The following is a 25,263-nucleotide window of genomic DNA, read 5'->3' as shown; positions in this document are numbered from 1 at the left end:
TGCTGACTATCAGGGCGCAGCTGTGTCAATTTTGCAATTCAAGTTTGCATAACAAGTAGAGTTGGGCTTGAAGGCCACAATCATTAGCTTCGACAGTGATTGCACCGAACGTTGGAGCTTCCGGCTGCCTAGAGCATGAATTGGGCGCATGTCTGAGTCACCTCTCACGAGCTTCAGGCTCCTCATAATGCCCCACAATAAAATATGTGAAGTCGAACGAAAGTGCAATGGCAGTGCAAGCATACCTAAGGTTTCTGGGACAACATCCTTCGTAGTGGACGAGGCAGTTCGCTGAGGGCTGAAGAGCCAAGGCATATGGATTCTGCCTGGTGCGCCGGACGAGGCTGATGTGCTTGGGTGTCATCGAAATCAGCCAATGGAACGTGGTCGGCTCACATGATTCGCGCTTTACCCCACAGTAGAATGAGAAAGATATGGTGGTCTTGTCGTGCTTCATACAGGTAGTCAGATATGCAAGAACGGAGCTCTAGTCCTGACCCTCTCCCGTCGATACATCGAAAAGATTGCTCTGCCATGTTATGCCGTACAATGGGTATTGATTGATCACCAGCGTTTTAGCTGCGCAGCAATAGCTTAAGAGGGCAAACACTTGGTAATTACCGGCGGCTCCTCTTTTATGGGCAGTGCAACTGGGAGAAAAATTCTTTACATCGAGTGAAAGCAGAGGAGCCTTATTAATTTACTGCAATCTAGTGTGAACCGGTGTAGTGCAATCTATGCTCATCTTCGTCTACAACAAAAAACACGCCTCGGAGCATTCTTGGCTTGGGGGTTTAAAACTCGCCAGCTGGCCCCCACATCCTTATCGGGACGCGAGGTAGAATTCAGAAAGGAGTGCAGTCTCGAGTCCTCGAGTCCTCGAGGTTGTTGGTTGTCAGTCCAGAGGCCGCCGCCAAATGTGGATGTGATGTTCAAACATACCAACGAGACTTTGTAAAGATATATCCTGCTAGCTTTCTTGAGATAGACTTCTTTGAGCCATCATTGGATGCATCTCAATGATTGGCCCCAATTTCATTTAGATGCGGATACAGGGGCTCTGACAAGCATGAGCACAGGTTATATAATCATGCATTTCTTCGCTCTGGTGTTCACTAATTCTCTTTATACAGCAAACTATGACGACATTCGGCTGATACTATCGACGATTGGGAGAGCGCCAATGCTCAGATCACCATCAATGATTCGAAAGAACGGCTCTTGAAGTTGAAGGTCAACAACCAACTTGGCCCTTCTGCCGGACATCGCTTTTGAAGTATGCATCCGATTTGATGAGCGGTATTTAGCTGAAGATGGTGTAAGCATATGCAACCCTTGGAGGTGACGAAGATCAAGGACATGATACCTATCTCTTTCATGCACGCCGACGTGGTGATTGAAGATCGCACAACAGAATGTTTTGAAAGTGGAGACCTCCATGGGAGAACGGCGGCTGTTTAGGATTCTCTCCCATTCCACAGAGGCAGATAAATAAACGCTCACTTTCCTTCTGTTCCAAACTTACCGCCACCGAGCAAAAGATTTCTTCCTGCTTGAACCCTCAGCACAACCAACTCCCCAATCCAGATTGAAGTCAATACAACACACCAAGTGGCTTGATACTCTCTATCCAAAATGAGCCCACCAGCCCCCTCAGATCAAACTATACTCATCAGCGGTATTTCCGGGTTCGTTGCAGCACATATCGCTCACGCCTTCTTGGAAGCGGGGTATAAGGTTCGTGGAACTGTAAGATCGGACAAAAGCATCGATAGTATAAAGAAGGCACACGCAAAGTATGCCGGTCAACTGTCCTTTGCCATTGTTCCTGACATCACTGTACCAAATGCATTCAACGAAGCAGCTGATGGTGTGACTGGAATCGTTCATACGGCAAACCCCTTCATTTTGAACCCAAAGGATAATGAGACCGAACTGTTAAAGCCGTCAATCCAAGGCGTACTGAACGCTCTTGAAGCAGCAAAATCACAAGGGTCAAAAGTCCATCGAGTGGTGCTCACCGCATCCTTTGCAGATATATTGGACCTCTCCTTGGGTGAACGTCCGGGTTACACATATACAGAGGCAGATTGGAATCCTGCAACATATGAAGAAGCAAAGCAATCAGACAGTGGCGCCTTTTCTTACTGCGCAGCCAAAGGATTGGCTGAAAGGGCAGGCTGGGACTGGTTGGCAGCCAACACACCACCATTTAGCTTTGTGGCACTTTGCCCACCCTGGATTTTCGGACCCTCCCTTAATGGCATCAAATCTTTGGACCATCTCAACGAGTCAACCGAGGCCATATGGAAACTTGTGAATGGATCAGCGAAGGAGGTGCCGCCAGTGGAATTCGGAGGATTTGTAGATGTGCGAGTAGTTGCCACAGCCCATCTGAGGGCATATGAACGTGAGGAAGCTGGAGGTCAGAGGTTCCTACTTGGCTCGGATTTCAACTATCAGAACGCAGTTGACTTCCTGCGAGAAGATTTCCCACAGCTTCACGGCCGCATCCCAAAAGGACAAACAGGAGCCGGGAAGACCTGGCCTCTTTATCACCTTGATCATAGCAAGGCTGAGATGGTCCTAGGACTGGAGTTTACTCCTCTCAATGTCACATTGAAGGACACGGTTGCAGATCTTCTCGAGGCTGAGAAGAGGCTCAATGCTTGAAACAGTGCTTGATAGGTAGCCTCGTTCATGGGAAGCAATAACAACTGGGTACGCCGTATCCCTGGCGAAGTCCGAGGTACCGAGTAGTGCAGCGGCAAACGTTTTCCATCAATTGAATTTCACCAAAATAATAGTAGCTTGATCTAGCTCTGATGCCCGAAATCAGCTTCGGAAGGATGAGTACGGAGTAGGGAGTACCTGGTATGCAACGTTTAGTGCTAGTCGATTTTTCTTGGTTGATTGGCTCTCTCCGCATCGACGGCGCTCGCATAGCAAGCAAGCCACTCGCTTGTTCGAGTGATAACGCACGTCAAATGTCTGCAGACTACTTCAGCCGTGGGCTGGTTGCCAACAAACATAGTGCAGGCCCAAGAGTACGCCATGGAATTTGTCAATCCGATCTTTACGAGTACAGCCGATGGTGCTGGGATAACGCAGCTCACTGCACCAACATCAATCAGTGCCTCGTACATACCTGGGTAGCTTGAGAGGGTTTGTGGGGCCTGGAGTCCAGTCTTGGAAGGGCTGCTTAATCTATATAAGAGATGAGTGAAAGAGAGTTGATAGCTCGTAGGATGTCGATACTCTGTGCGAGGTACGAGGCAGGGATACAGTAGTACACAGTCTACGAGGGAGTGATGTACGGAGTACGGAGTACAGAGTATTCCAGTTGACAAAGAGCACAATCTCGATTGCCCAGTCTTTGAGAGGACTAGCTGATCTCGACATGGGCAAGGGACTCGGGGAGTGACTGATTTGAAGAGACTTGAGGGGAAGGGAGAGGACACGATTTGTGCAATTCCTGGCACCCCCAGACGGCTGTGCATTGTGCCGCTGCCACGTTCTGAGGAACCTTGCACGCCGAGCCAAGCCAGCTATTGGAGGCACCCGCGTCCGCTTTTGTCTGTGCGCACGGAGTGCTATTGTGGTTTTGATCTGGCAGACGCCAGAGAGGTCAATGCCGGGACATCGTCAAAGCACAAGGGACTTAAAATGTCGTAGGAGTCAAGACTCGTGTTCGGCGACGTCATCCAACAACCAAGTGTCTGTTGGCCTTCAACCCAAAACATACACATACCTTCGGTCCCTAGTTACACTAGAGGAGTGCTGGGAGGTCGCATCTTTGGCGTTTAGGTGTCTGCAACAGTCTTTGAATTGCAGATCGTTTTGATACCGAGACATCTTCCAAATGGGACATTGGGCCGGCGAATTAAATTGTGTGACAAGTTCATTAGGGCACAGCCTGATCGTCGCAATTGACCCGGTATCTGATCGATACAATCAGTAACGATCGACGATAACGAAATAGGCCAGAGTAATAGCCTCATTTACGAGGTACGGACAAGGGACTCGGTGTCGACTAACTCGATCATAAGGCGAGAAATTCAATAGCTTTGCAGCGGAAAGCAAATAGGCACAGGGGATCGGGCAGTGCCTAGTTGGTTAGCCCCGGGTAGCTGTGGATGGACGACAGGGCTCCCTGGGGTTCCATTCCAGCGCCACTCAGGGGCACGAATGATTGCACGATGATGATAGGCACGGGCAGCAAGAGTAGCAAGAGTGGCAAGAATGTGGGGAGGAGGGCGTCGAGAGACCTGGCCAGTTTTCGTATGGCTGACTGGCCGGGCAAGTCGTAACATACCAGTACTCCGAGTACTCGTAAGCACGAGTCTCAACGCACATACACCGTAGACAGGAGCACATCAAGGCTCACCAGTTTCACAACTGTAGATCATTGCGACTCTTAGGAGTAAATTGTTGCTCTTTCCACGAGGAGGCCACGAGTGTGCGCACGAGGACGAGCACCTGATTTACAAAAGGCACTGATAATCAGTCAGGCTCGCCTTGGGATCACTGCCAACTGGGCATTGGAACGAACCCCCATCTCCACTGACTTACATCCTACGACCAAGGACAGTGCAAGGTCTCTTTGGGGGCACGTGGGAGGGACGAGGTGCAGCACTCTGCAGCTGCGGATTCCAGAGGGATGCTAATTTGCCCTAACTGGGGGAAATGTGCAGAGCACGTCCCTTTTCTCTGTGCACCACCATGCATTGTCCAGGTTTTTTAATCCGTGGCGGCATTGATCAGATTTGATCGGATTACCATGAGAATTGCTGCTTCTGTCCCGTGGGCCATTTTGCAGTAGTATCCAGAACAACGGGGGCAGCTGTAGATGCAGAGGCACTGGTCTATTATTGAGCGCATTATTCCTTTGGAAATCCACTCGCCGCCTACCAGCTGCGAGGACTCCCGGGTCCCTACTATCTGAGCTGCAGCCCCTGCCGCTAGCAGGGAGGGTCGACGGGCAGGCGCAATTGTGCCTAATCAGGTGCTTGAATTTAGGTATCTGACAGTCCCCATCGCACATTTTCCACTGGCGGATTAGGCGTTGCACTTAGACGTTCCCCGGAACGAACCATGACTCCAATGAGTTGACCACTTCAGCTAGACCAGACCTGGAGGGTAGGATGGTCTGCGAGCAACTGGTACTGCGCTGCCCACGGAGAAGGAAAGGACTACGAGGACTCCTCCCCGTTAACACTGCTAACACTACTGTGCGAGTAAGCCACTATGGACTTGGACGGCACCAGTCAAGCATCTCTGGCGTGCTGTTTCTCTGCCTTCTCCCGAGTATACTTTACCTAAACCTGACAACGAGCCAACTGAGCCCAGCTGCCCTGCGACGGACATGTGAACTTTCTTTCTCCTGCTCGTCCTCCTTCTGCTCACTTTGTCTCCATCCATCCATCCCTCGCCCATCCAATCCTCCTCTTCTTGACCTCATTTCTAAACAGACTAGTGCATCGTGATGCTCGCAACGAATTGATAGTTTCTTGTTCATGAAATCTGTTTGACCCTTGCCCCTTGTGCCTCTTTCATCGAATATCCTCCCCCCACCACGCCCGATTCTCTTCCCCGACCAGGCCCAATTCGCCCAATACCTCCACCAGGCCCACCCACCGCCTCCCACCACCAGCATCCGCAGTCCCCTCCCACCAACTGGTGGCAGTGGCACCCACCCCCCTCCGTCTGCCCAGTGCCCAGCATCCAAAGCCAGTGCCGACCCACCCCGGCTTGCAGGCCACGTTTTCCTGGGCGTGCGCTCACACTCCTCATTTGCCTCGATCCATTATCCCTTCCCTGGTGTCCTTTCTTCTTTGCGATACTCGACCAGTCTCCATCTCGCCGTACCGCCTCGGCTGCCCTGCCTTGGACCTGAGATATCGACTTTCCACTTTCTTTGACCCAATCCTCAAGGAACTCGCCAAAACACCTCCGATATCCTCACCCTGTTGACATCTCGCCGTCTTCGGTTTGCGGTCTACATTCTTCAGTCCCCAATCCTCACTGTCTGCGCGCACCTCACTACTAGTCACAACGCAGCTGCCCGTTGCGAGATCAAATCATTTACCTCTGTTCTACCACTCGCTGTGTCACCGCTGACCAGTGGACCACTACATACTCGCCTTCATCGCCAATTCCTTCTCCCAGCAAGTCGCATTGCTTTTCGTCTAGCTCCACAAGATCTCATTCTCGCCACGTTCCCATACCTTCGACCACTTCTAGGACATCTGCCCGTTCAGGGAATATTTGGGAAAGACAGCCTCGCTCCGTGTACCACCACTCGCTTTGGGTGCATCGTCAGGACTTCTGCGAATATCGAGGCATTGTGCTTGCTCTATTCATCCACTGACAACCACCACAACCATACCGGTTCCCCATTCTCGATCAGGTAGAAACCAGTTATCTTCTACTCATCGTTTCTAGCCATAATATCTACTAGAAACCGCGCTCAACGTCTGCTTGCAGCGGTTCCCCGTGGGTGTGTCCCGAGTCGACCGTCTGGAACAATTTGTACCACTCTTTGCTGCCGTGTCAGCGCTTGAGGTTCACTTGCTCACCGTGGTACCTTGGACACAACTGTGTTTGGGACTCCATTAACCAGTAATTTCCAAAGTCACATCGCTGCCCGGCGAACGAGTCAGGAACACTGGCACTTGCTCCAAACCCATATGCGCTGCTGCGACAACGCCGGTCGCTTTTGAGTTAACAAGTCGACCAAGATATCTGCAACATGGAGACAACTACAAGCCATCGTCCCTGGGAGTCTGTTCCCCAGCCCACTATACCTCAGACCACACAGACTTTACCCTCAATAGCATCATTGACATCCAAACTTCCCTCGCAGCCCCATGATCGAGGCCCCTTGGATCTCTCTATTCACCCGCCTCAAAGGGATTCCGGAAGTTGGATGACTCCAGGCACACGTATGTTGCTTTCTCCCTTCTACAGCTTGTTTCAATTTACTGATCTAAATGGAACCCAGTGTCGGGATCCTCTGCAAATTCCATGCCGTACCTGAACTCGGCTCACTCACCCAACGGAATTGCACCCTCTCCCTACACCCCCGACCACACCTCAGCTCCTCCAGCGCCGTTTAACAATAACACGTCCCATCCACCCAACGGCTTGCCGACCCCGACGTCAGACTCCCACCCAAACCGTGGAAGTGGTGACTTTGATGATTCAAGAAGGAGTAGTGTTACAAACAGTATACATACCGGGATGAACAACCTTGGGCTAGGTCCTGGATCTCCTTACACCAGCAACAACCAGTCACAGTCCTCTCTCGTGTCTGGACTGCAAAGGGAGCGAGGTATCCAAACAAATGGACATTCAGGTAACCGATATTCAACCATGAGCGCCGGCTCCATGTCTTCATTTGGATCCAATCGCGGGGCAGCAGGCAGAGGCGGCTTTGCAGCAGGTCGTGTAGCTCCTCCAATCTTGGAAAACCCCAAGCAGGAAGTTTATAGTGCCGATGCACCCACGCGTGGTCAAGCCTATGCTTTCCCGGATCCGGATGCTCCACGCACAACTGGACGACCACCGTCCAATTTTTCGAGGAGAAACAGTTTTGCCGAATCGTTTACCAGCAGTATCCTAACGATAGAATCTTCCAGGCTACCCATGGGCCAACAAGGTAATCCCGCTGGCGGATTCGTGGCATCCAAGACAGCTGACACATGATTAGAATTGCCTGAGGCTCATCATCATACTTTGCAACACAAGCAAGTCGACACTCTTCGTGGAGATCCCGATTCTCCAAACAGCCAGACGCCTTATAGCCGAACTCCCGAATTACGTGTAACTCACAAGCTCGCCGAGCGCAAGAGACGCAGTGAGATGAAGGATTGTTTTGAACAGCTACGAACGAGGCTACCACAAGCCCAAAATAATAAATCAAGCAAATGGGAGACATTATCCCGAGGTACGCACGAGTAATTTACAAGATTTGCCTGCAAATGACTCTAATATCTTCCTTAGCTATTGATTACATTTCGTCACTGGAGACTCAGAACAAACAGCAGAGGATCGACTATGAGAAACAACGACACCAGCTACAAGACTTGGAGAGCAAAATGCACGAGATGAGCCAGCAGCTGCAACGCTTGCAGCACCAAGGCTCATTTCCACCACCACCAAGCGTGATCCCTCAAAGTCCGCTAAATTATGGTCCTGCCCCTCGTTTTTCCAACAACATTGACGGACCCAATGAGCTTCCGCGAACGCTTCCACCATTAGTCAACGGTGCTATGCAAGGAATACAGTATTCCGATGACAGGAGATAGCACAACCTTTCCTGTGGCTTCTCCAGACCCTTATTTTACCAGATATTTCGTATGTTTTGCGGTTTCTTGTTCGGTATAGGTGGTTGTAGGATACCCTTTTTGGGTGCTTATTTATATGCTTTTGCTTTATTAGTAAAAGCCATGGTAGTACAGGTTACATGTTACAACGGTCGGGCGCGGAACCTGTATGGCTGATCGAATTATGATACCACGGTCACGGGATGTTGGAAGGAATCTCGGATGGGGACAGTTCATTGACGATACTTCTCTCTCATTCTGGCCGATGACGGTGAGCGAACACTAAGTTCTGGGGGCTGATATTAGCACTTGACTTGGGTTTGAGACCAGGGTCGATCAGAAGCTCACTGGACTTGGGCATGTATATGCAAATGCGATAATTACAGATTTCCAGCTAACTTCCTCGGTCACTACCTAGGTACTTACACAGAGGTACCACGCCAACATTCCATTCAGTGGCTTGACCGAAAATCATCGTCATTGATGGAGCAGTGTGATATTGGCCCTCGGGCAAGGAAAGCGCCTCCTGGAGTCCTGCGCCGTCCGTAAATGTGTTCGGCTAGCGTTATAGTCTGCAAGCATTTCCCGACTCCCGAGTAGTATGCATGTAGCCTGATGAGCCGCAGCAGCCTTGTGAAACAAAACGTGGCATTTCTGTTTAGCCGACGGCACGTGATCGCCCATCGATTCGCCAGGGATGCTCGCAACTTCAGACAACGACGCGCGCGTATTTGGATCATTTTTCCACCATGAACCACTCATAATGCCCATCGGAAGCTTGAAGATTGTATTTCGAGATTCACAGTTGCCGCCGAAGCGAAACACTGTAGGTTTGCTATGTTTGGCAATGTCCCCAATACCCACACTACATAACGAAACATGACAGGCATCCAGCTGCTGCTTCATCCGCCCGTTGGCTAAACCCTGTCGCTGATGAATGGATGGATGGATGGCTTTGTCGCAAGAGACCTTGTTGACTGGCTTAGCCTCGTTATCGTGACCTCACGGACACAGTTATCAAGCCCGTTTCCGCTCCTTAGTTTCTGCCAGATCGTCCTCCACAACACTGTCTCCCCAGAATTCGTGGCTGCGTTTCTATGCAGTTCACATTTCCTTTGTCTTTCCTTTCCTTTCCTACTCGGTGTCTCATGTGCGAATCCCCTTGTGTTTCTGGATCTGGTGTTGGCTATCAGTACGTTCACAACGACATATCTTGGGAGGGAAATCTCAGTCATCCAATCCATGGTTCGTCCGTGCGCTATTGCCCATATCCTACATCCATTAATCACAATCCTTCACTGAGAAAGCCAATGGTGCAGTCGATCTTATATGCACTCATTGGGCGGTACGAATTTCTTTTTTGATCGCCTACTCAACACTGTCCCCTCGGGGAGAACCTCCCATAATGGTGACCAGCTTTGAGACTGCAGCTCCGACCACGAAAGACCACATTGCTGTACAGCGCATAAATGTTAAAAGCATACCAGCATTTCCCTTATCCTCACCGCCAACAGAACAGTTAACCTCTTTCAAACCGAGCAATGCCGAAACCGTACACTCTTCTGGATATCCTTTCCTTTCCACAACCACCTTTGCCTCCAGCTCTTCCGATGACGATAGTGGCTCTTCAAGTGGGCTCGATGAATTTCAGCTCGAAAGATATAGCCAGTCGAAGACAGAAACTCGCCCCGCACAACGGACCTATCGAAAACAATCCATCCGGGACAAGCCTCGACAACGACCGGGACTGAACATTGTCACCAACTTTTCGAATTCAGGGAAGCGAACACATACTGACGGACTTTTAATGAATCAAGTACAATCTCAGAGACCCCGAATGAAGCAAAGATATGCAACCTCTGTCGTCTCAGCCAAGGCAGAACATGGACATCATTTATTATACGAGGCTTTCCAGCATAAGCAGTTTCACGATAACAGTAGCGGCTGGAAGCCTACATCAAAAACAGAGAATCCCAGCAAGTCGGAAAATCTTAAACGAGCTTTGGGCCGCGAAGCACTTACAAGGCTACAGGCGTTGCAGGCGGCTAGGAAGAACGCTACAAAATATTCGGAACATTCCTCAAATGAGGTTTTCAAGTTAGATGGTGACCCAAGTGTTTCAAGAGATTCTGAACCTGGACGGCCACTGGCCATTCAAGACTTTCATTCACCGGATAAAAGGTCAATCGTCATAGGGTTATCGTTACCCGAGGACGAAGCTGAAGCCCACAGGCTTAATAACGGTGGAGATAGTGCACTATCCATGTATACGCCCGATACCCCCGCCATTGTTGTTACCCCTGCAACAGATAATGAGGCATGGAAGACAACTACAGCATCCACAACCAGGTCGCCTCCTAGCCTCTACTCCACCGCTCCCTGGGCTGAAAACGCAGTGTCCCGTCAGGACTTGCCTCCAGTGCCGAAGATCCCATCAAGTCTCTCGGACAAGCTAGTTACCAATAGTGTAACTAAAAGCGGCATTACGACTCAGCATGACAACCACGAGCACGAAAAATCCCCTGAGCAGAATTTTGACGACGAGCAAAATGATAACGACATTGATCATATAAGGAGAGCCTCCTCTGAAAGCAAAGAGCACATCCTTAGCTCTCAGAGTGATGGTGGGAGACACAAATCGCAAGGCTGGTGGAATCTGATGCTCTCACCAATGTTATCAAGAAAGGGCACTCTTAAAAGCATTGGTACACTTGACCAGGCGACTCCACCCCTTCCCTCAATGCCAAACTATATTCAGACTTCAAAAGGCATCACAAGCTCTCCCGTCTCTGCTCAATCGCCAGGAACTCCACGCCTATTTGGGCTAGCAAGTGCCAGAGCAAGCGTCTGGTCTAGATGGACGACATGGGAGAAATCACGCGATGGTAACCTCCATTCAAATGAAAAGACAGATTCATCTCCAACCTTGACGGAACGAAGACATGTGGCAGACAACTCGAATAAGGTGCTACCGGAATCTTTTTCATCTTCAGGCAAAGGACATGCTGCTGAGTATTATCATGCCTGCGCAGTTGATCAGGTGAAAGGAGTCAAGTATTTCGAATGTCAAAATCACTCCTGTTCTGAACAGCTTCCCAAGCTGCGCTCTATTTTTGACTCGAGGTCGCTTGCGGTCATCTCACCTGAAGATAGTGGCGAAGCTCGATCCGCTCCCCAGAACCAAGTAGATCGCACGGAAGATCCTGCCACTGTTGAAAGAGCCTGGAGCAGTATCACAATTCGAACAGAACCCGAGGAGTTGTCACCCAACGTCCGCCAAGCAAACACGGCAGCTGTTGTTCAAGCAAAATCGATTGATTCACTGGCGAAGATGACCCCCACTTTTGAGCAGGAAACGGAGAATAAGATTCCGGTTGAGGAGGCTCCCACAAAGGCAAACATTGCCACCCCAAAGCAACCAACGCCGCCTCAGAGAAGCGTTTTGCCTCGTGACCTCAAATCTCCGAACATCGCAACAGTGATCCCCTTGAGCCATGTCCAGCCACTGGTCCATTCTCCTGGTCCAGTATCACCAGGAATGGAGCAGACCATGTCGTCACGGGGAGCTGTTCCCATGGCAGAGATAGCCTCGGCCCCTGTCCAAACAAGTCCTCCAGAACAAACGCAAGTAACCGCTCACCCGGACCCGTGGAGTCAAATCCAACCATCTTCTGTTACTGTACACAATCATACCACTTACACAGAACGAACAGTGTCTCGGAATCCGTTCCTCAGCGAAATGGAAAGGAGGGAAGAAGCAACGTCTCGGCCAATGCCTGTGGCCAATGTTCCTGGCCCAACTCGGGAATCACCGGCTAAAGTCGTAGATTCAAAGCCAGAATCTCAACAGCAAGCCAAGAAGGGGACCAGCCTTCTTTCGAAACTCAACTGCCTCCGGAGAATGAAGATGTCCGAGCCTGACCAGCCGAACAAGCCGAGAAAGCGTTACTGGACCTGGGTCATCGCTGTGATCCTATTTCTTATCATTGTTGCATGTGTTCTGACAGCTATGCTGCTAACACGCACTGGAAACGGCACGCCTGTACAAACTCAATGGCTAAACCTTACAGGATATCCCCCTATGCCTACCGGTATCTCGACCATTGCGCGACCAGATGTAAAACAGCAATCTCAATGTGTCGCCCCTTCCACTTTATGGAGCTGTGCTTTACCAAAGGAGAACCAGGCGGAGATTACGCCCAATGCCCCTGATCAGCCGAATTTTCGCTTTCAGATCGCATTTCAGAATGGTACGGTGCCTTCGAATATGACTATTCCAGTGGACAAAACATCAAGGAGGTCGCCCGCTTTGAATACTCGGGCCAATGATCTATTCTCAGGCGATATGTTTGAGCCCAATCCTCAGCCCCCCAGCCGTGCCGATCAGATCTTCATGGGTAATACTACAGACAACATCACTCAGCCATTTGACGGAGAGAAGACACCATTCTTTATCACATTTGTGCCAGTCTTTCCCGTAGATCCAACTAATAGCACAGAAATACGCTCAACCACATCGACATCCCGGCTACGAACACGACAAGACAGCAACGACACAGATTCTATTCCAGCTCCAGACGTCCTCGATGATGGGAGTGCCGCACCTGCCAATCTGCTTCCAAGCGATCCCTACCCCACTTCACAACCCATCAAGCTCTATAATCGAGGCGCACAAGATGAGCATTATGGATTTTACATTTACTTCGATAAATCGATCTTCCTGCGTTCGCGGGCCCCGTTCAACGGTTCCTCATCTGCGAATGCTAGTGACATCGACCCTGCCGATGAGGATGGAGGCTCGACGCGCAACGAAGCACAATTTCGCTGCACATTCAGCCAGACACGTTTCTTAGTGAGAATGTGGACGAATCCGGCGTTTGGCGCGACACTTCTGCCTCCTCTAACTGACGCAAATAGCACAAGAGGAAGTGAGAGCAAGGTCAACTCAGCTACTGACTTCAGCCGACCAGGCTCGTTCCCCTATCCAACGACCCTCACCCTCGACAGACATGGGGGCAATGTCAACAAGAAAACAGCATACTGCTACGGTGTCGACGGGTTGCAGGTCATCCAGGCCGATATCAAGACTTTGATCCCCGAAGCGAGGGGCATCAACGGTAATCTGATCAACGCGGCACCTAGATTGGTCGACGGCACGGGTTTAGATGACGGCTTTGACCAGGATGCTGGTGGTATCGATGGTGGCACGGGTGGGTGTGATTGTATTTGGCAGAATTGGAGTTAACATGTTTTCCTCATGTAATCTAGCTCACTGGGTTTGGGTTTGGACAAAGAAAAAAGCAAGACGTGGTTGAGATGAATTGAAATTGTTCGCTCTCTTCTTGGCGTTCGCCTCAGGAAGGTGGAAGGAGTTGGAACACTTATGGTATTGGTATTAGCGGGTCAGATTGAGAAAGACACTGCCAATGGCAAACTATGTCTGGGCTGGTCCAGATTGAGAACAAAAAGCGTTATAGACATGGGAAGCAACGGAGCACTCACTGGGTGGCACAAAATCACAGACAGATAATTAATAGCAATGATTCAGGACGGAGCCCTTTACGAAATGTTCTAGCATTCTGATAGGCCGTCCAATTCCAAACATGTCTGTTGAAATCAATGGGCTTTCCGAGCCTCGTCCAGAGGCAGGACAATTGTTTTGCCCAGCGGTTGGTCCGGCAAAGAGCGTAATTAGGTGAGGAAGGCTGACTAGCCAAGTATGAGTGGTGACGTATGAGGTACATCTTAGGAAAAGACGCTGCTTTGAGTTGTAGCACTGTCACGTGACCATGCGCCTCGAAATTTGTCACGCTGCCTTCATGCCTGCCTCTTTTTGGGCGGGCAGGGCCGGCAAAGCCACGTCCGTCACTCCTTCCCCGGATCCAGCTAAGCCTCGGCCATTCCTCTTTCGCCCTAGCCTGGGGCTCGTGCCATCTGATGACTACAATTAATGGTTTTGGGCCACTCACTTTATTTCTCTCTCGTAAACTCACTCCCAGTTGCGACTTCTCCCCTACTCATAACCTGCTTTATTTGAACATTTTTCAGTCACACAAGACGCGTGCCCTCGCACGCGGCTGTGGAGTCGCATCTCAGCTGCCGCTTTTACCCCTTCTTTTTCTATGGCAATATGCCTTCACAGCGGAGATGCCTCGTTGCTCGATATTCTCATTACGCATTGGTCTTCCTTGGGTGTCGGCCTTGTCCCTTGTGCCTCACATCGTCGGCAATCTTTTTGGATTGTTCTCCACGGGCCGGGTCGAACTGTAAGTTGCTTTAAGCTTCAAAGCTCCGTCGATGACACCCTGTGCGTTCTTCTTTTATCCTGTTCCATCCTTTTTTTTCCCGCATCCACTCGCCACTTGAACATCCCAAAACTGCCTCTTGAAAAGGTCAATCGTTTTACCGCCCGTTCCTGCCCTCTAAGCTTGATGATGGCATCTTCTTTGTCAAATTGTCTATCATAAATCACTTTACCCAGAGCCATATCTCGGTTCCTCCTTTGTCTTCTGGCCATTATTATTGGATTTCCCTGAGGCTGTAGCCAAGCAATCCACCATGTCACAACAGCCGGTTAGACACGAGGCTTCACCTCAACCTCAGCCTCGCGAACCTACCAAGCCTAAACCGCCATTCGACATTGACAACTATCTCAATCCTTACATTCCTCGTTCGCCGTTATACCTACTCCCAACATCAGTTTCACATTTTCTCGGTCATCGACCACCACGGACCCCTACACGGCGTCCTCCAGTACTTCACCGCTATCACAATGTGATAGTGTATCTGTCGATATTTATCGGCACATTTTGTGGCCTGTCAATCATTGAAAATACGTTCCTCGCCCTTCCGCCGCTTTCCGGTCATGCGGTGCCCATCATCATTGCCTCTTTTGGTGCTGCTGCGATTCTTGAATATAACAGTATAGAGTCGCCGCTTGCTCAACCACGGAATCTAGTTTTTGGCCATTTTTTCTCGGCTGTCGTCGCTGTTTCAATTACTAAGCTTTTTGAACACCTTCCACCACACCGCTTCGAAGACTTACGATGGCTCTCGGGCGCCATCTCAGTTGCGGTTGCGAGTCTTATCATGAGTGCCACAAAGACTGTCCACCCTCCTGCTGGCGCTACCGCGCTGCTGGCATCTACAAGTGTGGAAATTCAAGTTCTCGGCTGGTGGCTCTTGCCTCTCGTGCTATTAGCGGCCATGCTCATGCTTACAAGTGCAATGCTTCTAAACAACATGGCTGGCAGGCGGTATCCCGTCTATTGGTGGACACCTGTAGACCTCAAAGCTTTGAGGGAAGAGCAACGTAGAGAAAAGGCGGGCAAGCAGGGATTAGACGTTGAAAAGGCAACAACACCAACAGCCCCGGAGGCCAACAAAGCAGAGACGATCTCTGACGAAGACACAGAAGCTGGTTCCAGCATTGGAGATATCCGCAAGATGAGCAATCAAGATACCGATCGCCTAGAGCGAACGGTAACCTATACTTCAGCCTCGAGAACTCCACACCCTGGGCAGTCCCTGTCTCGGAAAGCCTCTAAACCGGAGCACGGCTGTCCGACCAAAGCAAGCCGAAGAGAAGATGCCGAAGAGGAAGAGAAGAGTGACAGGATCATCATTACCAGAAGTGAGATCATCACGCCTGAATGGCTACAGCTGAATGACTGGGAAGATGAAGTCCTGAGAATTCTGATGGAGAGGTTGAGGGATACGTGATTGAAGCCTTGAGCCAGTTTTTATACACGAGACCTTTCTCCCAATCTGGGTAGGAGGCCTGGTTTTTCATCTCCACCATAGCCCAGGAGGGAGCATACGCACATACGCACTGGGTTTGATGAAAGTCATGAATGGACCAGTGCGTCAGGGGATTTTTCACGAATTGAGGTTGCGAGCGCATCTTCCATTGAAAGAGCAAGCTGGAGAAAACCCAAAAAGGCAAAGCTTGAGACCGTGGATGCTATAGCGGGTGCATCCATTCGAAGACCGATGTGTGGCATGAGTGGTCCTCACGAGAAACATGGTGGTGATGCCGTGCTTAGAAGGCATTACACAGCACAAACACGAGCCTTCTCTCGAGGACAATTCGAGATAAACGTACGCACATCTGTGCATCTAGTGACAGCTCCGGCTGGGACTCAGGCACTATTTTCACCAGTTGTCGTTGATTATCCTAAGGGTCATGGATTTATATTAAATATGATAATACCTGACTGTGGCTGTAATAAATGAATCTTCAAGTCTCTCCGGCACTCCCTTGGACAGACGCAAAAGACAACGCTCTCTTGCCCCACTCGCTGCCACACAGATTGAACCATGTCTTTCCTCATTCTCTGACCATCAAGAGGGCACGAGCCAACAATCAATAACCACTGGAATTGTCAGGGGCTCTATGATTTTGCCTGCTCCTGCTGCAGCTTCTCCTTCGCACCAAAGAGATCCTTCGCAACCATGGCGCGACAGATTGGATGATAGAAGTCCTTATTTTTCTCGAACGTCTCGGCCGCCAGGTCGATGTCCAACTTGATCAAGCCCCTGAAGAGTGGCCTCACGAACTTCATACGCCCGACCTCGCCCAGCAGCTTGGTGACGAAGGCCTTGATGCTGAAGTCGCCGCTCGCCATCGCGATCTGGTAGTAGCGCGAACTGACCTCGACGTTGCGCGTTTCCTTCAGGTTGTAGATGTACCCCATGTAGTTCTCGTGCGGGACGGGCAGCGGGGTGCGGAATCGCAGGACGCGCTCGAGGAACACGACGAGTTGGTTCGCCGACCAGCCGTCTACGTCCAGCCAGCTGGGGCGGAACCCCTGCGCCGGGTCCGTGTTGAATTTCTCCCACTGGTCAGCCAGCTTGTTGGCCGCGTCAGCCAGTGTCGTGTCGAAGTCCGGTTTTGGTGGGTAGCCCGGCGCGTAGAACCAGGTGTCCCAGTCGATTTCGGAGAGTTTGGCCGAGACTTTCTCGTCTGCGGCGAAGAAGTCCAACAACGTGGTCTTGAAGTCGTAGCTGTCGAGCGACTTTCCGCGCCATGTCTCGAAGTAGTGCGGGATGAACTTATCGAACTCTTCCTTAGTGATGAGTTTCTCAATGTAATAGAGGAAGTTGAAGCCCTTTTCGTAAGGGATGGACGAGAAGGCGTCGTCGGGATCTTTCCCTTTCAAGTCCATGACAAGCTTGGTGAACTCATGCTCAACCCCAAATTGCTCGATGCTGTCGCTCATGGCTTTCCAGCCAATGATGGCTGAGAAGTCCCGCCATTGGTCGCCTCCGTGAACTTTGGCCTGGATGCGACGTTCCAAATACGTCGTCCAGCCTTCGTTGAGCCAGAAATGCTCCCAAGAGGCATTCGAGACCAGGTTGCCCGACCAAGAATGGCTGAGTTCGTGTGCAATCACGTCGACGTTCTGTCGATCACCGGAGATGACGGTCGGTGTGGCGAATGTGTAGACTGGGTTCTCCATTCCACCATAAGGGAAAGATGGTGGGAGGACTAGCACGTTGTACTCTCCCCATGCGTACGGATAAACCAGAGATTCAGCCGCTTTCAAAAACTTCTCTGTATCTTCTTCGAACTCCCACTTGCAGTCCTTCAACTCGTCTGGGCCCGTGGCTACGACACTACGGGGCCCTATTGGAGCTGTCACAATGTCTCCAGCGGCGAGTGCGAAGAGGTAGGAGGGAATGGGGACCTTCTGTTGGAAGTTGAAGACTTGAGATGACCCGTTCGCCGATGGAGATGTTGGGTTGTCTTTGGCCGCGATCCCAGACGCCAGAACCGGTAGAGGGGAGGTAATGTGGAAGTCAAAGGCTGCTTTCACATCTGGAGTGTCCTGGCATGGGAAAATAGACCGAGCGTGGATGGCTTGACATTGAGAAAACACGTAAGGGTGCTTCTTGTTAGAGGTTTGTTCCGGTGTCAACCATTGAAGGGCGGTACAAGCTGGTGTGGTTTCTAGGTCAATTTGAACCGCTAGAGTTTTGTCGAGTGATGGCTTGTGGTCGAGTTTGATCTTCAACGCACTGCCATACGGCTCGAGACGTTGAAGCAGCTCCCACTTGGCCGTTTTGCCCTCGACGGTGACATTGTGAATTAGTAGGTGGCTGGTGTCCAGAATGACTTCGTCACTTTCAGCATCGGTGATTGCCTTCAGGGTGTGAACAACCTTCCCCTTCAGTTTCTTCTCGTCAAAGACGATATCCAAGGTAGTAGCTGTGTGCAATGTACGCCAGTTGTTGTAGTTGGCCAGGGTATTGGGATCACGAGGTGGGTTTATAATAGTAGTCGCCATGGTTCGGGATGGCGAAGATGAGAGCTGCTGGAAAGGTAAGATCTGTGAACCTTTTAGGGAAGTTCGATATGAAGACACACTTGAAGCTGAAATCAAGACCTGCCACAACCGCTCTTTGATCATAAGCTCCTCCCAACTTCTTCTAGTTGGTTGAATCCCTGTCTTCCCCTGTTCAAGCACCTTTGGTTAATCAACGGTGAGCTACAAAAAGCCGAAAGCGACGTCCCATGTCAGGAAGAATAGGAAAGCTGTCGATTCAACACCTGGTCTTGCTCTGGTGCCAAACTACCTATGTAAGCACAACTACTCCCAGAGATGCCCATCTTCAATGCCAAGCCATCCTGTTGCTTGAATCTGTTCCCAAGGCGGTGAATCGGGGCTTGGCATTGATTTCGGATCTATATTTCTCCGATGACGCCCAGCATTGTCAACATCACACCGTCAATACAGTGGCGAGAAGCTCGTGGAGGAATTGAGCTTGCACGCCCGGGTCGAGGGCTAACTCGTTCGACGTGTTTCAGGGAATACTCCGTTCGCTTATATTCTTGAACACCGGACAGCATCCGATGTTCGGGATGTAGGCGAAGATGCCCAACACTTTGTTGTCAACAGGGAATCTCCGATTGCCCGGGTGAGTGTCAGCTCCCATGGGGCCTCGAGTTTGTCGCCAGCTTGCTTAACTGGCGTGCTTGGTATTTTATGGGTCTCCTGATGACTGGGACTACTGGAGGCCCATGAGACCCTAGGTGGAGTGCTTGTCTTGAACAAGGCGAGATGAATGAAATTACAAAAGTCAGTAATGCCCGAGTGCTTAGTCGCCCAAACTGGGCTTCCGGACGAGAGGAAATTGACGGATGCAGCATCCCTGACCAATCGGTTCAACCCACACAGTCGCAATTCTTCTCGCCTCCTCCTACTGGGGAGGGATCCATTGTGTTTGCTCCTGGAGTCGAGACTCGAGCAAAATAATCTCCCAGCATGGGTGGTGAGAGAGGAAGTGCTCCCTCAAGCTCGTGTGACTCTGTGGTCTATCAATGTCAACCCGATCCCAAGACATGCAGTGAAACCATGCAGTTCTCAGAGAGCTAGAAGCCCGACTGACTTAAATTTTCCGAGACTTCTTTTTCCTTCACCGCTTTAACGCAACTGTCAATGGAATGCAGCCATTCCCCCGTCCTATCCAACAGTCCCTCTTCATGGCCGGTGCGAACCTGCAGGTACAGCTTTAAAAGCAGTGTTACGTGGTTGGAACGCCTTGGTACCCAGGCTCCGAAAGGCTGAGCAAAGTTACACAATCAAAGGTGACATTGAACGATTTTAGTTGATTAAACGCACATAGTGCAGGAGCTATGGTAACAAGAGCATGGCCAACCACTATCATCGCATTGATGTGCCCATCACCGCGTTCTGCGGTTGCGATATGCTGTGATCCTTAGATTCAGGGAGCTTTTCTGTTCCATCCCTATCCAATCCATCTTCACTTTCATCTCGTTCTCTCATTGAACCCTTACCCTCGTCTCACGCACAACTGCCGATCCGAAACCAATCACAACAATCCACCCGTAACTCTCAAGACACCATCTCCACCCTGATCCCTTTACTCTGCCTTGGATCGTTCGCTGGCGCCCTTGATGAATCGGCTCAAGTCACCCACTGGGAGATTGAGAGGGAAGTCGACAGCAGCAAGAAGTTGCACAAAGAACAGATACCATCCCAGTAAACAAGTGACGAATGTAAGACCTCCTGCAGCGTGTTGCAAAGCCATATTGGCGGCTCCGTTACCAACGGAGAAAAAGAAACCAGCAAGACAACCGAACGCAGCGACAAGCGTCAAGAAGATCAAGAAGAAGATGATGTTTGTTCGGAGAGACACAATCATGTAGATAAAGCAGAGGACGGCCATGTAGACATGGAAGAAGGCGAATGTCGAGGCGAAGACCGGATCATTTGACGATGTTGCTGGAGTGTCAGGGGCATATGCTATGGACGCATTGAAGTAGGGAGTCAATGTAGCTCCGAAGGTGAGCCAGAAGGCGCCGAAAGAGCCGAAAACCACAAATGGGAATGTGTTGCCTAAGATAAACTCCAATAGGCTGCCCAAAACCATGAGAAGGCCACCAAAGAACCAGTAGACGCCACTTTAATAAGGCCTATTAGAAGATGAATGGCAAATGAGGCGTGTGATTATGACTTACACTTCAGCAGCGCCAAATCCTCCAGCGCCTTGCCAACCCAGTAAAACATTCGAAAGAGGAGTCAAAGAGAGCAAAAAGCCGACCAGAGCACTGAAAGGTGTTAGAAAAGCAGACTGTATGGATACCATCAGGATAACTTACAGAGGTGTGGGGTTGCCAACGGTTGAACGGATGTTGTTAGAAACACGATTTTTGGGAGACAGGTAAATCTTCTCGAAGAGCTCCGGTGTGATAGAAATGCTTCCAGCAGTTCGGAGCCTCCTCAGAGCAGTATCACTGTCATGATGGTCATGGTGAAGATCATATTTGGTGTTATTGCCATTGACAGAATCGCTGCCGGCATGATCCTTCTCGACGTCAGGGACGTAGTTGGACATATTGGTATCGTGCAGGGACAATAGTCTTGGAGATCTAGGAGAGTATGCCGGTACCTGGAGGCGGACGATACTAAATATGAATTGAGGTGAGGCAAGGATAAAAATGTCTGTTGAGAAGTATAGTCACAGGAATACAAGCACAGGCACAACAACTGCACCTCTCCAGGCAAGGGAACTTCACAGGAATTCATGCATAATATAGCATAGAATAGGCGGCTGTCTTGGTCTGCGACGCGGACCAAGATGGCATGGAGTGATTCTCCTCTCGGTGGAGTGGAGAACCCCTAACCCGCTCAGCCGAGTGCTCGCTGTAGTGTACGACGGTGTTCAAGTTTTTGGGTGGAGGTCAACAAGCATAGAGTCTAGCCTGTTGAGAGATCGAACGAAATTTGGCATGACGATTGCGAAGCCGGCAGAGCATGGATGATAGCCTGAGAATTTCGACCATTGACCAGTGGAAAAGTGGATAAGGTCTGCACAATGGGGTTTGTGCAAGCTCGAACAAGGAAAGCCTCGAGAGTAAATATATTGTGGATTCTGGCCCACCAATGATTCAAGGAGACGACTGGTTCAAGCTCTCAGCTAGGAAGGGAACTAAACCAATATGCCCTTGTCGACCCTTGCTGCGGGGAAAGCTGGGGAAGAGATGATTCTGTTGCCGGTCCCGATCATGAGGATGAAAGGATACCTGATAGGTGTACGAGTAGGCGTCGGGATGAGGATAGGGATGCAATCAAGAAGTCAGGGCCTTCTCCCCCCTACGTTAGCATCAGTGAATTGGGTATTGGACAAGCCAAACTCCAAGAATCTTTCCGGTCACGGTGATATTTGGCAATGCAGCATCTACAAGATTTGGCGCCTTCTAGTCACGAAGATCTTGTAATATTGATGTGCAACTTACCAAGCCGAAATGGTCCCGCTCTTTGAAGAGTATCCAAGACGCTTGAGCAGAACACATCATTGAGGAGAGGAATTTTCTCGGAAGCGCAGTATTTGCGGGGTTGTATTGACGTGAAGAGTTTGAGATTCGGTCTCGGGCCCTGAGACCGTTGCTGATCAACAGAAGTCATTGCCGCATGGAGCCGTGTCCGATCCCAGCATTTTTACCTTGGTATTATGCAGAGTAGCTGTTCTGGGAGAGGAAAGACACTGCAATCCTACCAAACCCAGAATCGTGACGTGGACGTTGTTTGTTTGACCGGATTTAATGCGTAACCATGGCCGAACCGATTACTATCATTGGCAACGACAATAACGGCACCGCAGCATAACTGCGAAGCTTCGAGAGGGGTTGATCTATTCGTATGATCGGCTGGAACTATGTATGCCAGGCAGGGATTAAGATTGTCCACCACTAACCAAGACCGGAATGATTGTTCGAAGGGGGTCGAAATGCTTCACAATTGCCATTTTCTCTCTCTGCGAGGAAAAGTGAGTGGAGGCAGTCACGACTCACGAGTGGCCGGCTAGCCGTGACCTTGAGCAGTAACCCTCCGGAAGGAGCATCACACTGTTGATACGGGAAGGAACGTGGAACAGGTCACAACCAGCATTCGAATCATGTCATAGCTTCCGTGGCTTTGTCATGTTCAAGTTGTGCTTTTAGGTGCCGAGAGAAGAACCTTCGAGCGATTCGTCGATGACGGTCACTACTTTTGCATCATCATTATTGTTTTTGAGCGCAGTTCATGTAGAGATCGCTCCTGTAGTTTAAACGAGGCGGGCACGTAACCTCCAGCCCCCCAGGCCGGCAGTCCCCAACATACCCCCAAACCGCCCAGTATGATTTTGTTAGGCCTCCCCCATCTGGGAAATACCTTTCATCAGTTGTTATGTTGAATTGGAATCACTAACCCCCTCCCATCGAAACTCGAAATAGGATGTCCCGGGCAGACGGCAACCGAGTCTAGGGTCACGTCTCCGTTGGCCCAGTAGCCTCCCGACGCCAGCGCCACCAAATGGGTCCAAGTCCCGGATGATTTTCAGGACTACCGGAGAATGTGCGGTGCTCCGGACAATAGTCATCCCATCCCGCATTTCATCTTGTGGAGTTTGTTGTAACAGTACGGAGGGCCTCGTACCGTGTACAAGGTGACTACCGCATATTTGCTAGATTGAATCATAATTAATTGACTAACAGACAAGAAAGCCAGCCGTCTTCAGCAGGACTTGCAAGCGTCAACTTCCCTCGTGCAAGGTATTGCTTCACGCTAGAAATGATCGCTTGGGGCGGGTGGCACCGACTAGTTGCATACCGAGGCGCCTACTCCGTACCTACCCAGGTACCGAGTAGGTATGGAGCACTCGTACAGTAGGTATCTACAAGTATTTTACAGTCCGCCTTGGTGAAATCGGCCCCAGTCACGTGTTGTAAAAATCAGCTGAGCCGTACCCCGGACGTACAAGGTATCGTATTCACACTCCTGACTGTCGGCATTAGTGCCAGGCCGGCCAGAGACGCCTTCCAACTAACGAGGCACGACTCACGACTCACGAGCTACATTACAGACTATATGTGGACATCTCCTGAGTCATGCTCGAGAGGGGGGATGGCCATACCAGTGCAAGACTGCCTGTCACACCCCGTCTTGCGATGTCGGTCGCTGAATGGTACAAATCTCATGTGCCAATCATGTATGTAGTGACTCTGTGAGTGCATTGCTCTCTTTGGTGACTGATAAGAAGGTCGCTTTGCCATCGTTTTCAGGTTGGTTATGGCGTCCAAGAGATTTGAAGCCACATTGATCACAGCTCTCGTTTCGGCAACGCATAGCCATCAAAGATAGTCTGCAGCCAGGTTCGACTTGCGCAAAAGGAGGACATCATGGTTACCGAAATGGCCTTATTGCTTCGGACTCAGTGCTGAAAACGCATGCACAGAATCATTTTCGCTTTAATCCGGCTTGAAACGACACTAACGAGGATCAATAGTATGAGCAGTACTCAACCGCTTGGGCATCAAGTTATTCACCAGTGGCCGATAGTTGCATGGAGGATATCCTGGGCAGTCTTGAGAATGAATCGAATGAAGGCCATGGCTTTGGGAATCTGTGTAAAGGGCAGGCTGGACCACGAATCACTTTCAAGTGCCTAGCTTGAAAGCCACTGTCCTCGCGAGTTCCAATGGGACATACTTCATGTTTTTACAGACCAGGGGCTGCCATGGACAGGTATGTACAAGTTGTTTGGTAATTTTGGGTGTTTTGGCGCGGGTTCATAGGCGCGGGCGCCGTTTGTTGAGATCCCAATAGCATGGGTATCAATTCCAGATGAACGCCATGTCTATTCTGTCCACTCCGTAACTCTTTTAACTTGGAAGTCTCTCCTCAACAGCTAGTAAATCTCGTCCTCGCACTTTAATTCTCCGCCGAGAGCTTAGTGAGGTACGCTTCTAGGTCAAAGTTCTTATCGTTGAAGTCAACTGTAACACGTCAGTCTGGGTGTAGCTTTTCACGCTGCGGCTCGCTAAGGCTACAAACCATTGCCGCTGTCCGCTGAAGGAGGTAGAGTCTTCTTGGCCCATTCGAGCTTTGCCTTTTGTATTAAATCAACCTTGTGTTGGTATTCGGCTTGAGCATGTGTAGCTGCGTTATTTGATGTAATTGTTCTTTGGTGGTAGAACCCGTAGAAGAGACCAGCGATGAGAGCCGAGTATCGGAGCACCTATGTCTAATTAGCGCTCGTCCGTACTAGATTGCACCTCGCGGATTGAATTTTGGCATACATTGACTCCTTGAGAGGTTGACATCGTAACTCTAAGGGTGCGATCAACAGCAGACGCTCGTTGCTAGTATATCTGGATCTGCAGTTGCGCGCGCACTCTTGAGTGACTGGATGTCGCAGCCAAATTGTATCTGTTGTGTTGAGAAAGAGGTCTTGTAGCAGCTTAGATTCTGAGAGGATGTTCCATTTGTTCCCGAAGGAGCTCTAACAAAAAAACCCACGCGAGCTGAACACGTGACCTGTCCCCAAAAGATATCCAATGCCATCCAAATGAACACCAAGCGACTCCTGCCATTAATATTGAAAGCGAGGACTATTGCTGCAACATACGGCTTCAGTACACGCTCCGTGC

The 25,263-nt window shown here is 50.3% G+C and overlaps 7 protein-coding genes across 7 annotated transcripts; 4 read left to right on the top strand and 3 right to left on the bottom strand.

The window, feature by feature from the left end:
- Positions 1-1,635: 1,635 nt before the first annotated feature.
- A1O9_01371 (uncharacterized protein) lies at positions 1,636-2,673 on the top strand (the record flags this gene model as incomplete). Its single annotated transcript, XM_013410530.1, has 1 exon — positions 1,636-2,673. One exon carries the CDS (start codon positions 1,636-1,638, stop codon positions 2,671-2,673), a length of 1,038 nt encoding a protein of 345 aa, XP_013265984.1.
- Positions 2,674-7,026: 4,353 nt separating this feature from the next.
- On the top strand, positions 7,027-8,309 carry A1O9_01370 (uncharacterized protein; the record flags this gene model as incomplete). Its single annotated transcript, XM_013410529.1, has 3 exons — positions 7,027-7,660; positions 7,712-7,948; positions 8,005-8,309. 3 exons carry the CDS (start codon positions 7,027-7,029, stop codon positions 8,307-8,309), a joined length of 1,176 nt encoding a protein of 391 aa, XP_013265983.1.
- A 1,423-nt stretch (positions 8,310-9,732) lies between these two features.
- On the top strand, positions 9,733-13,572 carry A1O9_01369 (uncharacterized protein; the record flags this gene model as incomplete). The annotated part of the gene is made up of 1 exon (XM_013410528.1): positions 9,733-13,572. The coding sequence occupies one exon, from the start codon at positions 9,733-9,735 to the stop codon at positions 13,570-13,572; it is 3,840 nt and encodes a 1,279-aa protein (XP_013265982.1).
- Positions 13,573-14,885: 1,313 nt separating this feature from the next.
- Positions 14,886-16,049, top strand: A1O9_01368 (uncharacterized protein; the record flags this gene model as incomplete). The annotated part of the gene is made up of 1 exon (XM_013410527.1): positions 14,886-16,049. The coding sequence occupies one exon, from the start codon at positions 14,886-14,888 to the stop codon at positions 16,047-16,049; it is 1,164 nt and encodes a 387-aa protein (XP_013265981.1).
- A 671-nt stretch (positions 16,050-16,720) lies between these two features.
- Positions 16,721-18,616, bottom strand: A1O9_01367 (leukotriene A-4 hydrolase; the record flags this gene model as incomplete). Its single annotated transcript, XM_013410526.1, has 1 exon — positions 16,721-18,616. The coding sequence occupies one exon, from the start codon at positions 18,614-18,616 to the stop codon at positions 16,721-16,723; it is 1,896 nt and encodes a 631-aa protein (XP_013265980.1).
- A 1,597-nt stretch (positions 18,617-20,213) lies between these two features.
- A1O9_01366 (uncharacterized protein) lies at positions 20,214-21,188 on the bottom strand (the record flags this gene model as incomplete). Its single annotated transcript, XM_013410525.1, has 3 exons — positions 20,214-20,754; positions 20,812-20,901; positions 20,953-21,188. The coding sequence occupies 3 exons, from the start codon at positions 21,186-21,188 to the stop codon at positions 20,214-20,216; spliced, it is 867 nt and encodes a 288-aa protein (XP_013265979.1).
- A 3,356-nt stretch (positions 21,189-24,544) lies between these two features.
- Positions 24,545-24,942, bottom strand: A1O9_01365 (uncharacterized protein; the record flags this gene model as incomplete). Its single annotated transcript, XM_013410524.1, has 3 exons — positions 24,913-24,942; positions 24,668-24,851; positions 24,545-24,609 (listed from the first exon to the last, which is right to left on the bottom strand). Exons 1-3 carry the CDS (start codon positions 24,934-24,936, stop codon positions 24,545-24,547), a joined length of 273 nt encoding a protein of 90 aa, XP_013265978.1. The 5' UTR covers positions 24,937-24,942.
- Positions 24,943-25,263: the final 321 nt, after the last annotated feature.

This window comes from Exophiala aquamarina, assembly GCF_000709125.1.
Source record: "Exophiala aquamarina CBS 119918 chromosome Unknown aczIA-supercont1.1, whole genome shotgun sequence".
NCBI lineage: Eukaryota > Fungi > Ascomycota > Eurotiomycetes > Chaetothyriales > Herpotrichiellaceae > Exophiala > Exophiala aquamarina.
The sequence above is the reverse complement of the archived record's forward strand: the minus strand, read 5'-3'. Positions and strand labels throughout refer to the sequence as shown.